The 16,450-nt window shown below is 40.1% G+C and overlaps 1 protein-coding gene across 3 annotated transcripts in view; it reads right to left on the bottom strand.

The window, feature by feature from the left end:
* Positions 1 to 16,450, bottom strand: part of LOC124787643 (T-cell immunomodulatory protein) — a 439,315-nt gene that overhangs the window by 178,311 nt on the left and 244,554 nt on the right. Inside the window, exon 3 of one of the 3 annotated variants that reach the window (XM_047254423.1) lies at positions 7,338 to 9,916. The exons of the other annotated variants lie outside the window; for them this stretch is intronic. Coding sequence (XP_047110379.1) covers positions 8,228 to 9,916 — 1,689 coding nt within the window. The 3' untranslated portion in view covers positions 7,338 to 8,227. Of the gene's footprint in view, positions 1 to 7,337; positions 9,917 to 16,450 lie in introns of those variants that run through there. 3 annotated transcript variants of the gene reach the window in all.

Raw genomic sequence — 16,450 nt, forward strand, 5'->3', positions numbered from 1 at the left:
CATGTGGCTTAGTGGGTGTTAATGGCTGCATCTACATCTACATGGTTACTCTGCAATTCACACGTAAGTGCCTGGCAGAGGGTTCATCGAACCATTTTCATACTACTTCTCTACCATTCCACTCTCAAATGGTGCATGGGAAACAAACACCCAAATCTTTCTGTTCGAGCTCTGATTTCTCTTATTTTATTATAATGATCATTTCTCCCAACGAAGGTGGGTGTCAACAAAATATTTTCACATTCGGAAGAGAAAGTTGGTGACTGAAATTTCGTAAATAGATCTCGCTGCAAAGAAAACTGCCTTTGTTTCAGTGGTTGCCACCCCAACTCGTGTATCATACCAGTGACACTCTCACTCCTATTGCACGATAACATGAAACGACCTGCCCTCCTTTGCACTTTTTCGATGTCCTCCGTCAATCCTACCGGGTAAGGATCCCATACCGTGCAGCAATATTCCAGCAGAGGACAGACAAGAGCAATGTAGGCTGTCTCTTTAGTGGGTTTGTCGCATCTTCCAAGTGTTCTGCCAACAAATCGCAGTCTGTTTCGCCTTCCCCACAACATCTACGTGGTCTTTCCAATTTAAGTTGCTCGTAATTGTAATTCCTAGGTATTTAGTTGAACTGACAGCCCTTAGATTTGTGCGATTTATCGTATACCCACAATTAATCGGCTTTCTTTTAGTACCCATGTGGATGACCTCGCATTTTTCTTTGTTTAGTGCCAATTGCCACTTTTTGCTCCATACAGAAATTCTCTCTAGATCATTTTGTAATTGGAATTGATCGTCTGATGATTTTACTAGACAGTAAATTACAGCGTCATCTGCAAACAATCTAAGGGGGTTGCTCAAATTATCACCTAGATCATTAATGTAAATCAGGAACAGCAGAGGGCCTATGACACTACCTTGTGGAATGCCAGATATCACTTCTGTTCAACTTGATGATTTACGTCTATAACTACAAACTGTGACCTCTCTGAGAGGAAATCACACAACTGAGACAATACTCCATATGCACACACTTTGATTAATAGTCGCTTGCGAGAAACGGTACCAAAAGCCTTTTGGAAATCTAGGAATATGGAATCGATCTGAGATCCATTGTCGACAGCACTCATTACTTCAAGGGAATAATGAGCTAGCTGAGTTGCACAAGAACGATATTTTCTGAATCCGTGTTGGTTATGTATCAATAAGTCATTTTCTTCAAGGTGATTAAGTACTGTACAGTATATGCTCCAAAATCCTATTGCAAATTGAGGTCAGTGATATGGGCCTGTAATTCAATAGGTTGCTCCTATTTCCTTTCTTGAATTTTGGTGTGACCTGTGCTACCGTCCAGTCTTTAGCAACAGACCTTTCAAGTGAACAGTTGTTTATGATTGCTAAGAAAGACGCTGTTGTGTCTGCATACTCTGAAAGGAACATGACTGGTATACCATCTGGACTGGAGGACTTGCCTTTCTTAAGTGATTTGAGTTGTTTCGCAACATCTAAGATATCTACTTTTATGTCACTCATGCTAACAGCTGTTGTGGTTTCAAATTCTAGAATATTTACTTCATCTTCTTTTATGAAAGAATTACAGAAAATAGCATTTAGTAACTAGGCTTTAGTGGCACCTTAATCGGTACCATTTCCATCACTATCACGCAGTGACGGTATTGACTGTTTTTTGCCACTGGTGTACTTTACAAATGACCAGAACTTCTTTGGGTTTCCTACCATATTTTGAGACAATGTTTCATTGTGGAAACTATTAAAAGCATCTTGTATTGACGTCCGCACTAAATTTCGAGCTTCCGTGAAACTTAGCCAGTCTTGGGGATTTTGCGTTCTTCTGAATTTGGCCCGATTTTTTCATTGCTTCTGCAACAGTGTTCTGACGTGTTTTGTGTACCATGGTGGATCTGTCCCGTCTCTTATTAACTTATGCAGTATGAATCTATTTATTGCTGTCAATACTGTATCTTTGAATTTGAGCCATATCTGGTCTACACTACCTAAGTCAATAGTTGACAAGCTTCAACAAAAAATGAGGCAGAAAACAGAGTAGCAACATGCATAAGAAATGATCAAATAAAAATTTTAAAAATGTGCTGATAATTTCATCAATGATCACTAAACAGCCTACATAGTAGAACAAATCTGATATAACATGACATGATGAGTTTTAAACTTTTATTAGCTGCTAGCAACACTTATGTGGGTTCCTGCCAAATTTACTGACTAATCCTTGTCATTTCTACGTGAAATTTCACTACAGTTACATAATGTTGCAGCTCATATTGTAAACTGGCTCATTTATCACACAACCACTCATCATGGACATTATACTTTACACTGAGGGGACAAAAGTCGTTGGATACCTCCCAATATCTGCCTCTAGAGCCAACTATAATTGTGAAAGTGTTGCCCATGGAGGATTTTGTGCACGAATCGACTTCTCGACTATGTCCCATTTCAGGCGATATGATTGGAAAAATCATTTGCCAAAATTGTTGTTCTTCAAGACAATCACACGCAATTGTGGCCTGATGGCATGGTGCACTGTTATCTGCAAAAATTCCATCATTGTTTGGGAACGTGATTTCCGTGAATGGCTGCAGTCAGTCTCCAAGTATCTGAACATAACCATTTCCAATCAATGATCCATGTACAACACAGCAGACACCCTTATGGAGCCACCACCAGCTTGCACAGTGCCCTGTTGACAAATTGGCCCCACGGCCTCGTGGGGTCTCCGTCGTACTCAAACCCTATCGTCAGATCTTACCAACTGAAATCGAAACTCGTGTGTCCGGGCCACAGTTTTCCAGTCATCTAAGGTCCAACCCAGGAGAGGCGCTGCAGGTGATATCGTGCTGTTAGCAAAGAGTCTCACTCCTGTCATCTGGTGCCGTAGTCCATTAATACCAAATTTAAAGAGACCTTTGGAGAGAAGAGAACCACTTGTATGAATATCAAGAGCTCAGATGGCAACCCAGTTCTAAGCAAAGAAGGGAAGGCAGAAAGGTGGAAGGAGTATATAGAGGGTTTATACAAGAGCGATGTACTTGAGGACAATATTATGGAAATGGAAGAGGATGTAGATGAAGATGAAATGGGAGATATGATACTGCGTGAAGAGTCTGACAGAGCACTGAAAGACCTGAGTCGAAACAAGGCCCCGGGAGTAGACAACATTCCATTAGAACTACTGATGGCCTTGGGAGAGCCAGTCATGACAAAACTCTACCATCTGGTGAGCAAGATGTATGAGACAGGCGAAATACCCACAGACTTCAAGAAGAATATAATAATTCCAATCCCAAAGAAAGCAAGTGTTGACAGATGTGAAAATTACCGAACTATCAGTTTAATAAGTCACAGCTGCAAAATACTAACGCGAATTCTTTACAGACGAATGGAAAAACTAGTAGAAGCGGACCTCGGGGAAGATCAGTTTGGATTCCGTAGAAATGTTGGAACACGTGAGGCAATACTAACCTTACGACTTATCTTAGAAGAAAGATTAAGAAAAGGCAAACCTACGTTTCTAGCATTTGTAGACTTAGAGAAAGCTTTTGAAAACGTTAACTGGAATACTCTCTTTCAAATTCTGAAGGTGGCAGGGGTAAAATATAGGGAGCGAAAGGCTATTTACAATTTGTACAGAAACCAGATGGCAGTTATAAGAGTCGAGGGGCATGAAAGGGAAGCAGTGGTTGGGAAAGGAGTGAGACAGGGTTGTAGCCTCTCCCCGATGTTATTCAATCTGTATATTGAGCAAGCAGTAAAGGAAACAAAAGAAAAATTCGGAGTAGGTATTAAAATTCATGGAGAAGAAGTAAAAACTTTGAGGTTTGCCGATGACATTGTAATTCTGTCAGAGACAGCACAGGACTTGGAAGAGCAGTTGAATGGAATTGACAGTGTCTTGAAAGGAGGATATAAGATGAACATCAACAAAAGCAAAACAAGGATAATGGAATGTAGTCAAATTAAATCGGGTGATGCTGAGGAGATTAGATTAGGTAATGAGACACTTAAAGTAGTAAAGGAGTTTTGCTATTTAGGGAGTACAATAACGGATGATGATCGATGTAGAGAGGATATAAAATGTAGACTGGCAATGGCAAGGAAATCGTTTCTGAAGAAGAGAAATTTGCTAACATCGAGTATAGATTTAATTGTCAAGAAGTCGTTTCTGAAAGTATTTGTATGGAGTGTAGCCATGTATGGAAGTGAAACATGGACGATAACCAGTTTGGACAAGAAGAGAATAGAAGCTTTCGAAATGTGGTGCTACAGAAGAATGCTGAAGATAAGGTGGGTAGATCACGTAACTAATGAGGAGGTATTGAATAGGATTGGGGAGAAGAGATGTTTGTGGCACAACTTGACTAGAAGAAGGGATCGGTTGGTAGGACATGTTTTGAGGCATCAAGGGATCACAAATTTAGCATTGGAGGGCAGCGTGGAGGGTAAAAATCGTAGAGGGAGACCAAGAGATCAATACACTAAGCAGATTCAGAAGGATGTAGGTTGCAGTAGGTACTGGGAGATGAAGAAGCTTGCACAGGATAGAGTAGCATGGAGAGCTGCATCAAACCAGTCTCAGGACTGAAGACCACAACAACAACGGGTGCATAGATCCCGAGAAATCAGTACCTAGAACAACCACCTCTGGCCGTAATAATGATCTTGATACACCTGGGCATTGAGTCAAACAGAGCTTGGATGGCGTGTACAGGTACAGCTGCCCATGCAGCTTTAACATGATACCACAGTTCATCAAGAGTAGTGACTGACGTATTGTGACGAGCCAGTTGCTCGGCCACCATTGACCAGACGTTTTCAATGGGTGAGAAATCTGGAGAATGTGCTGGCCAGCGCAGCAGTCGAACATTTTCTGTATCCTTGTGCATTATCCTGCTGAAATGTAGGGTTTCACAGGGATCGAATGAAGGGTAGAGCCACGGGTCATAACACATCTGAAATGTAACATCCACTGTTCAAAGTGCCGTCAATGCGAACAAGAGGTGACTGAGACGTGTAACCAATGGCACCCCACGCCCTCACGCCGAGTGATACGCCAGTATGGTGATGACGAATGCACGCTTCCAAGGTGCGTTCACCACGATGTCGCCAAACATGGATGCGACCCTCATGATGCTGTAAACAGAGCCTGGATTCATCCGAAAAAATGACGTTTTGCCGTTCGTGCACCCAGGTTCGTCGTCGTGTACGCCATCGCAGACGCTCCTGTCTGTGATGCAGTGTTAAGGGTAACCGCAGCCATGGTCTCCGAGCTGATAGTCCATGATGCTGCAAACGTCGTCGAACTGTTCGTGCAGACGGTTGTTGTCTTGCAAACGTCCCCATCTGCTGACTCAGGGATTGAGATGTGGCAGCACGATCCATTACAGCCATGCGGATAAGATTTCTGTCATCTCGACTGCTAGTGATACGAGGCCGTTGGAATCCAGCACGGCATTCCGTATTATCCTCCTGAACCCACCGATTCCATATTCTGCTAACAGTCATTGGATCTCGACCAACACGAGCAGCAATGTCGCAATACGATAAACCACAATCATGATAGGCTACTATCCGACCTTTATCAAAGTCGGAAACGTGATGGTAAGCATTTCTCCTCCTTACACGAGGCATCACAACAACATTTCACCAGGTTTCCGGTCAACTGCTGTTTGTGTATGAGAAATTGGTTGGAAACTTTCCTCATGTCAGAACATTGTAGGTGTCGCAACCAGTGCCAACCTTGTGTGAATGCTCTGAAAAGCTAATCATTTGCATATCACAGCATCTTCTTCCTGTCGGTTAAATTTCGCGTCTGTAGCACATCATCTTCATGGTGTAGCAATTTTAATGGCCAGTAGTGTAAGATTAAATTTATACTACATATATAGTGAAATTGTACATCCAACTGAACAGGTTCACCATTACTAAGTGAATCAATTATCAGTCTGAAAATTAGTGTCCAACACAATGCTTTATGAAGCACCATTATATTATGGGGTCCATATACTACCATTCTTTCAACCTGAAAACTAGCTCATCTAGGCAAATACAAGAGACCTACTGTTGTACATCTCAAAAAACTGCCAAAACTTGGTATTTTTACATGCACAAAGCAGTGCAAGACATGAAATTCAGTTTAGGTTTAAGAAAAAATTCTAATACCACATGGGGGCTCAATATCAAACTTTTGAATTTACAATCTGATGATCACCTACTGAAACCCAACTCACTCTTAGTATCATTAGCTAACAATGTTAACTTCTGCTCATGTTACAAGAGAATCTGGATTAAATACACGGCAGAACACAATCAAAAAACACGAAGTCAGTTCCACATGCCACAATATTTGACTCGATTTCATTCTGTACTGTTGGACGGCCATAAAATTAGGGTCAGAAATATATTTCACTCAATGATTTGAGAGATGTTTTTATTTACAATTAAATGAAATTTACAGCAAATGCAACAAAATATTGTAATAACGTTTATCACATACTCGAGAAAACATAGAAATGTAACCATCTAATATTCAAAACATGACATTATAGATAATCGAGGCAAGTTTGTACCACTTTCTAAGATTTATTAAAGATACTGCACACAAAATAAATTACACATTGAAACTTACATTGTAACATTTTACATCTGTAGTTACTGAGTGCTTGCAAAATGTATCATAACTATGACCTATTAGAGTAAAATTTCTGTCTCAGTACTGGTACAAAGTTACACTGTCATTCAGGGTAACTTTAAACCCAGCTTAAAAAACAAACAATCTAATGTTCTGGGTAAATTTAGATCACATCAGAAGGAAATCACACGATAAAAAGAAATAAAAACAAATCATGTTAATTTAGTACTCCACTTATCAACCTGGCATTGATCAACTTAAATCACTGTCAGCAGAAGCTCTCTTCACAGCCAATGCAATTAAAGGATAATCACAAGCCTAAAAGCTTGAAGGAAGTTGGAAAGACAACTGAAACATTAACTAGAAATCACAGAACTAATAAAACTGTTACTTTTAACACAAAATAATGCAAGTAGGCGGAGTAGCAGCCATTTGAAACAAAAGTGGTTAAGTGGGTTAAAGACACCCTGATTGACTCAAATAAATAAATTCTTGCATAGATTATTTAATAAAGAGAGAAAAACAGGGAGTGATGTAAGCCACAAATCACAGAATAAGATGACTAGAAAAAAGAAATACTGCAGCAAAACATAACTTTTTTATTTTTATTTATTTATTTATTTAAAAACAGCCTAATTAATGCATATCACTTAATAAAAGACATATTCCAATATTTTGCAGTAAGTTACAACTTTATTAGAATTTCAGCGCAGTCTTACACAATTATAATGCTAGAACAACTGTTTTATTGTAAGCTGTTTTTTTGTAAAGACAGCACTGACTTCTTACAAACAATACTTTTGTTTTATTTGTCATGTTCTTTACACAGTAAGTTAGGCTGCACTATGTGTACAAGTCAATGCAGATCATTAATAACTTGTTGTGGGGACAGATATCAAAGGAGGGCAAAGATGTTTACAATCACTATGTACTGCAAGAACTGATCACCGTTACACATGAAAACTAATGTCCCCACTTCATCCAGGAACAGGGATGTGACTGAGTCCTGGTTTCATAATCACAGTTCTTTCACTCATATCAAGTCAGTCGCAGTTGAACAACATGAGTGCATGTAGCTTTATTTTGTGAAAATGATACAAAATAAATATGGCCACTAGCTCTTTTTTGTAGTAGTAGTAGTAGCAGTAGTAATAGGCTGCAGGAACAATTCGTCACATTTTCCATGAAGCGAAATACTTATCTCCTGTGATGCAAGCAAAGCTTTTTCCCTAATAACACCAACTGAATAAACTCTTGCCAAGACTTCCAAGATGAAAACAAATTCTACAAAGCAAAAAGTTGATAATTTTCTTAAAGAGAAAATCCACAATGTGAAATAATAAAATCATTACTTTTTCAGTGTCACTTAAAATTTGAATGTCAACTGACACATAGGTTAAATTCAATAACTGTATATGGTTCGAGCTGCAGCTGGGACATATCAGCACTGTTACTGATATACTTTTTTTTTTAGAACATCACTTACTAGCCCTGAAAATACTCCTGGGAACTTTATTTCTTTGACTGTCAACAGAAACATACCTTGACGCCCCATATTTCATTTCACATTGCATCAAAATGGAACCTGTGTGCCTGTTGCAGACGTTCACGCCTATCCTCTTTGCGTTCACGCAAATGAAGAGCACCAATAATTGCTATGATCACAACACACGTTCCCGACAGTGCCACCACTGACATTAGGGCTGCTTTGCTAGGAGTGACAAATAACTGGGCTCTCCACAGAGAGAATGGACCAGGTGCTACTATCACCACAATTTGAGAGTTAGGTATCACCTGAGTAAAGTCTTGTGAACGTCCTCCAGCAGTCACTGTCAGTCGATCCACAAAGTTTGGAGTGCGTCCCAAACCAAAGGTAGAATGTGGCAGCTGCAAAGCAGCATACGCTGACTGTGACAATTGTGCTGCAGCAGCCTTACGGTGCTCTCCTTCTTGGGTAGTTGTGCGATAAGAAACACGGACACCTGCCATGCTACCACCACGTCCTCTGTTCTCATCTGTAGCAGCTGCTGCCAGAACAACAACTTTTACAAAATTTGCATCATAATCAAGTGTGTTGCGAAATGCTTTAAGGCTACCTTTATCTTCTGTAGAAAGCACAACATCAGTTACTCCATCTTGATACAGGTCGAAAAATGCTCCCATATCGCATCCAGAACCGAGTGTCGCTAATGCATCTTTACGCACAGTAAACGTTCGTCCTGATCCACCACAGCTATCTGCAATACATGGCACATTCTCTAAGAGCAGGACTACAGGCTTTCCATTGCCATTCTCCATGGTTGCCAGAAGGTCAGGATGGCCATCCATGTTGAAATCACCAGATCTCACTGTGATAGGAGACCCAGAGGCTGATTTATAAAATCCCCAGACAACACCTGTTTCATCTTTGAAATTGGGATTCAGATTGAGCCATTTTTTGCCAGACAGTGCATAGAGTGTACTGTTTCTGCAAGGATCATCAAAACAAACAGGGACAATGTGAAAGAGATCACCTTCTAAATGCACATCAACAAACAAACTTTGGCCAATCACAGTGCCTGGGGGATTGTTCACAAAATGATCAAAGCTGTAACTTCCATTTGGGCTGCCTAACCATATTTCAAAGCCATTGTCAGCTGAGAGGATTAAATCAGCAGCAGAGTCACCAACAACATCGAGAAACGCGTGTGAATGTGGAATTCTCAGTTTGTGCCTTGTGTTTCCCAATGGAACAGCTAATGGTGCTGAACGATTTCCCACAAAAGACCAAAACTGGCTACTATTAGCTGTGGTGCCAAAAATATCAGCAATTGTGTTTCCATCATAGTCAAGAATTAGTGGCTGACTTATGAGCGACATCGTAGGTGATGCATAATCTGAAGGACATGTTAAGCCATCTGGTCCACCCCAAACCATATAAATATTTATGGAATTGCCTTCAGATCCACGGGCAGAGATGGCTATGTCCAAATGTGTGTCACCATCAAAGTCTGCTGGGGCAGCAGCTACTACTTCAAAAGGAAAATTACAGCAATAATGACTTGCACAACTGCGCTTCATCAGTGGCTCTGTTTCACGTGCAAGAAGCACTTCAACAGAGCGACCATTCCTGTTCAGTACAGCTATATCTGTTCGGCCGTCCCTGTCGAAGTCTCCAAATGCTGCCAGTTTTCCATCAGTATGGTTAAAGACTGGAACAGACAGGTCATCCGCTGAGACGGCTGGTACATGCGTGAATATCAGCATCAGCACCTGCCAATAGGAGTGTCAGATTTTAATCTTGCAGTTGTACTGGTTAAATACAATAATGGAAAACACAGGGTGGAAGACAAATAATGGTATGACAGCAGACAACATCACCTTGTATAGAGGAAGGAATATTAAGCTCTTTATAAATAAATTACAATTATAGACCTAGGAACTGATCTAGCAGCTTTACTATTATTATATTTGTGAATGTCAGTGGGAAAAGTAAAGGCAACAACTCACTGCTGCGGATGTGTGAAGAGTTAAAAAAAAAGACTCCAAAGAAGAGCATTATCAAAAAGCTTTGTTATGAGTTTAATCTTGCTTAAGCGTCTCAATACCTCTACTATATGGTGAGTGATAACCTCTACTACTTCAATTGTTTATACTCTGTCCAGGGCTCCCCAGTGTCTACACACACTGCTACACAAAACTGAAAGATTTTATTTCACTGTAACTGAAAAGTTTTTGAAAGAATACTAAAAGCATGATAGAGACATTCTGCATTAATTGTGAATCTGATATTCAGTGCTTCAGTACTTTAGCGAAACAAACTTTTTGCATTGATAAGTAAGGGAAAATTTACGTCTTTATAAACTACATCATTTAGTGCAACATCTTAGATATCACTCTCAACACTTGTGATTCTTTCACACTTCAATGGGCAACATGCATAACTCCATAATGTACTGAATATAGGTAGAAAACACAAGCAAGATACTTCTAAAACAGTCTTTCTGGACCTGTGTGAAACACAGTTGGGATAGAAGTTATTCAGATAATAATAAGGGGGGAAGAGGGGGGGGGGGAGAGAGAGAGAGAGAGAGAGAGAGAGAGAGAGAGAGAGAGAGAGAGAGAGAGGTGTGTGTGTATGTGTGTGTGTGTGTGTGTGTGAGAGAGAGAGAGAGAGAGAGAGAGAGAGAGAGAGAGAGCACGGGTAATTGTTGCCCATGTTCTCCTGCAACTGAGCTCTCAACTCTCCCCCCCTTCCTCATCTTATTATTTTAAATGGCAGTCTGATACATACTCAGTAATAAATTTTAAGTCAGAATTAACTAATATTGTCAGTTGGAGAAATCTGAGTGCAAGAATAGGCCCCCAATTTGCTACTAACAATACTGTTGTATTCAATCTACTTCAGAAATTGCAGGTTCTGTGGCACATTTAAGGAGAAATAAAATGATCCAAACTAAACAATAAGTATAGAAATAGCCAGTTCTAGATTAACAGAGATCATATAACTCCAATTCAGTCTTCTAACAACAAGCAAAAATATCCACTACAAACTAGTTTGGCTGTCCATACATAGAAGGCATCAGGTACCACACAGACACATTAACAGTATCTGCTGTTCAGTGCTACCACAATTTGGTGAGTGGTTGCCTGTCCTCATACTATTTCTAGTATTCCATTCAGAATTTTCAATTATTATATCAGTTTAAATTTCAAAAAAAGCTTTCAGAATGCTGCTATAGCATCTATTCCCAAGTGTTTGGTTTTTGTGCCAAATCCCAGATTCACGTTAAGTCCCAATCAATGATATCAGAAAAAACATTTGCTTCATTCTGCTGTATCATAAATGAGTTATTAATTTGGTCTCTCAACGTGCGCAGCTCTACAGCACTGACAATGTATGAACTGTTGATGTTCAATATATTAGCCCTTTCACTTCTGCTGCTGTCCTCCTTTGGACACGTCATAAATATTTCCTTTGCTTTAAGCTCCTCTCTAACTCACATATTCTACTTTTCAACATGCATTTTCCCACAGCTCTTATCACATAAACTGAAGAAAAAAAATATACCCTCTTTTGTCATGATTTACCTTTCTAAGCGTCTCCCCATCTTAAAAGAAATTTTAAAAAATAGCACTTTCTTCAACATTATGCTAGCATAATGACATAGCTCTTACAGAAACCATAGAAACTTGTATATTGCATTGGTGTCATATTATTTATGGTTTTCTGAATCTTCTGTAAATTTGTTTTGAATACAATAGTCTCCTTTGCTTTCAGGATGATATTTCAGGATTTTTTCTCCGAAATAAAGTATGAACTGATGTGCATATATATATTTCAATTATAAAAATTCATTAGGCTGATTAAGGAAAGCTTTATGAATAATAACATCAAAAGAACTATCAATGAGTAGACAGTTAACCATATTGCGAAGTGCCATAGAAATCATAACTATTATGAAAACGAAAATTGCCACTCAGCATACAGCAGAGACGCTAGGTCACAGATTGGCCTCCCTGTACTCAGCATTTCTGCTATATGGTGAGCGGCAACTTTCCTTTTCGTAATATTGCTACATTCCAGCCTGAATTTTCTGTCGTTTGAAATCACAACTACTGTTTTAGTTAATAGAAGATTAAACACTCAAATAGGAAAGCATGCACTAGAAAAATAATTTTTTGTGCCATCACCTAAAACTGCGGACACCAGAATAATCCTCGAACTGATCTTCAGTTAATTACCTTTACACTTATCATACTAATTCCACACATGCTGTTTTGCACTATACCAAAATCAGTTTTATGTATGCAAAGGAAAATTCGCTCAAGAAAACTGTAAAACTATGAGGCAGAATTGTTGGCAGAGTTTATTTTTTTGGGGGGCAAAATAGTACTGCCAAAAGGCACATGTAAAATTGCATGACATTATTCTGTCTTTCGCGTCATTTAGTTCCTTTCTCAGGGCGGGGAGAGAACTGAGTAGGGGAAGTTTAAAATGGAAAGGTGGGTCACTCAGACCAAAGGACAAGAAAAACACGCTGGCCCAATATATCCCAAGTAGAAGTTCGGAAAGGTTCGACAGTGTCGTACTTTCGTGTGTGCCTATCAGCAGTACTCATATTTCATCTCCTGAAAATAAATACTAGCCAGCAATTCTCTCTCTTAAGTTTATAAAAATGGTTTTATGTTAGATGGATGAATGACCAAAAGATAAACAAGTGTGTTAAAAACTAGAACAAGAAGACTGCAACGCATTTCACAGCAAAGAAAGGAGGCACTAAGAATCAGTAACTACAGTGGGAAAAGTGGATACAGACCTAAATTCAAAGGCTGAACACACTACCTCATAGTTTAGAGCCTCTAGGATCTTTAAATGTGACTAAATGGTTTAATTATAAAACCAAATCATAAATTAAGAAATGCAGCCAGAACTTATCCACTATTTCAGTTATAATGAATGAAGTCTCCATGTTTTGGAGTCTTGACTGATCTTGCTATGAAATTCCTGAAATTAAGGTAAACAAATTAATTCTTCGAAGGGATTTTGGGATTGCAGCCAGTCATAGTAGAATTCATTCCAAGACATCTCAATTGGGTACCTGCCAGTCATCTTTAGGTGAGCCATCAAAGACTGACAAAGACATTCTCCATTCCACATTATATAGCACACTGACAGTATCACAGCCCATCCATCAGAGTCACGGTGACCGAAGGACCACTCCACTCTGTTGCAGCGCCCTCACTGGTGGAACTACAAGGATATTCTGCCATATTTGTCTGGAGTAAATCTCGGAGATGATGGGATTCCCTGCATTATCCAGCTGGTAGCCGCTTTCACAGTTCATTAGATTTTCTGTGATGCACATTTCAACAGATTCTTTTACAAGAGCCCCAAAAAGAGGTTTCTGTGGCCAAAATCAATGTTTTGTCGCATTTCACAGAATGTCCGTTGGAGATAAAATGTTCCGCAATTGCAGACTTGCTGGGTTGTAGAAGGCAAGTGCAACGTTTATGTTCTGTGCAAGTTCTTGCACTGTGCATATTGTTTGTCCTATATAGGCCGTACCAAACTGGCGAGGTACTTTGTAAATTCCCACCTTCCGCAGTAACAAGTTATCCTTCACTAATCCCAGCAGGTCTAAATCTTAGATGGAGGGCAGAAAATCACTTTCACCTGAAAATTTCTATGGATTCTTGCTATTTTGAAGGTAATATTTCCAATGAAGGGAGAAAAGCTCAAGACTTTGCTGGCACATTCTCCTCTTTATCCAGCTCCCGGTTCTTCATTTTAGCTGAGGATGCCCTCTTAATCTGCTGGATTGAGTATCCATTGTCTCTGAACACTGTGCTTAAATGTGCAGGCCCCCTTTACATAAACTATCTGCCTCCGATACTGTACGGGCCCTGTACACAAGGGTTTTAAGCACACTCATGGTTTTGTATGGGTGACAGCAACTTGAAGAGCACAAGTACAAATCAGTGTGATTGGGCTTACGATAAGCAGAATGTCCCAGAGAGCCGTCACTCTCCCATCTAACCAAAACATCTAGTAATGGGAGACAATCGTCATTCTTTAATTCCATAGAAAGTTGTATGTTCTCATTAATGGAGTTAAGATGATGTAAAACTCCATTAACTTATCTTCTCTGTGAGGCTACACTATGAAAATATCATCCATGTACCTCCAAAAACAGTTGGTTTAAGAAATGCTGATTTAAATGCTCTTTTCTCAAAATCATCCCTAGAAAGATTAGCCACCAAGGAAGACAAGGGGCTGGCCATGCAGACGCCGTCATTCTGTTCAAAATATCTGTGGTTAATCACAAAAAAGGTTGAGGAAAGAGCATGCTGAAATAAAGCAATGATGCCCAACTGAAACTGTTTACCAATTAGTGCTAAGGATACTGCAAGAGGTGTCCTTGTAAAAAGAGAAACTACATCAAAACTCACTAAAAGATGCGAACTACTTAGGCGGATACGCCCCAAGCCTGCTGATAAAATTTGCTGAGTTCATTATACAGGATGTTACAAAATGGTACGGCCAAACTTTCAGGAAACATTCCTCACACACAAATAAATAAAAGATGTTATGTGGATATGTGTCCGGAAACGCTTAATTTCCATGTTAGAACTCATTTTAGTTTCGTCAGTATGTACTGTACTTCCTCGATTCACAGCCAGTTGGCCCAATTGAAGGAAGGTAACGTTGACTTCGGTGCTTGTGTTGACATGCGACTCATTGCTCTACAGATTTTCTGTGAACGTTTGGGCAGGCATTGTTGGTGATATCTCGATTGGGCCCCACGTTCTTCCACCTACACTCAATGGAACACGTTATCATGATTTCATATGTGATTCTCTACCTGTGCTGCTAGAACATGTGCCTTTACAAGTACGACACAACATGTGGTTCATGCACGATGGAGCTTCTGCACATTTCAGTCGAAGTGTTCGCACGCTTCTCGACAACAGATTCGGTGACCGATGGATTGGTAGAGGCGGACCAATTCCATGGCCTCCGCGCTCTCCTGACCTCAACCCTCTTGACTTTCATTTATGGGGCATTTGAAAGCTCTTGTCTACGCAACTCCGGTACCAAATGTAGAGACTCTTCGTGCTCGTATTGTGGACGGCTGTGATACAATACGCCATTCTCCAGGCCTGCATCAGCGCATCAGGGATTCCATGCGACGGAGGGTGGATGCATGTATCCTCTCTAACGGAGGACATTTTGAACATTTCCTGTAACAAAGTGTTTGAAGTCACGCTGGTAGGTTCTGTTGCTGTGTGTTTCCATTCCATGATTAATGTCATTTGAAGAGAAGTAATAAAATGAGCTCTAACATGGAAAGTAAGCGTTTCCGGACACATGTCCACATAACATTTTCTTTCTTTGTGTGTGAGGAATGTTTCCTGAAAGTCTGGCCATACCTTTTTGCAACACCCTGTATAATGTAGACATTTGCCAACCAATGGTCTAAGCAAGAAAGCATGATGTTTGGCTAAATCATACATGGGGGCATCAATATTCCTCACTACAGGCCATAAAAGAAGACCTCCTTTGTGTGCTTCAAGAAGGCCATACAGTCTTTGTGGTACGCTGCCATGTGGTCTTCCCTTTATTGAAAATATTTCCTTCAAAATAGTAAGAATCCTTACTAATTTTCAAGTGAAAGTGATGTTCCACCGACCATCTAAGACTTAGAACCTGTCGGGATCAGTAAAAGATGACTTGTTACTGCAGATACAGTACATACGATATTGCAGTGCCTGTGTTATTCTGATTACAATGCAAATTTTCTTCGGACATGCGTGCATGTCCGGAGAAACGGGCACTGTTGCAACCTCAGCCATTACAGAACACATCACATGAATTCGCAATTGTGAACAAGGACTACCGTCAGCTGTAGAACGGGATGATGACAACGAAAATGTGTGCCGAACTAGGACTCGAACCCGAATTTTCCGCTTATCACAAATCCGTGTACGACTCACAGCCTGACCCAAACTTCCGTGTGTCTACAACCTGTACTCATACATCCATTGCGTATATTCCCATACAGGACAGACGTTGTACTTGAAGAGTCGCTTGCCCGGCATCTGCAGATAAATACGATACTGCAGTGCCTGTTTATTCTGATTATGATGGAAAGTTAGGAACGATACTGGGCAAGCAACTTTCAAGCACTACGTCTGGCCTGTATGGGAATACGCATAATGGACGTTCGAGTACAGATTGTAGATGCACGGTTGATGACATATGGAAGTTTGGGTCTGGCCACGAGTCATACACGGATAGCCAAA

Source organism: Schistocerca piceifrons, chromosome 3 (assembly GCF_021461385.2).
Source record: "Schistocerca piceifrons isolate TAMUIC-IGC-003096 chromosome 3, iqSchPice1.1, whole genome shotgun sequence".
NCBI lineage: Eukaryota > Metazoa > Arthropoda > Insecta > Orthoptera > Acrididae > Schistocerca > Schistocerca piceifrons.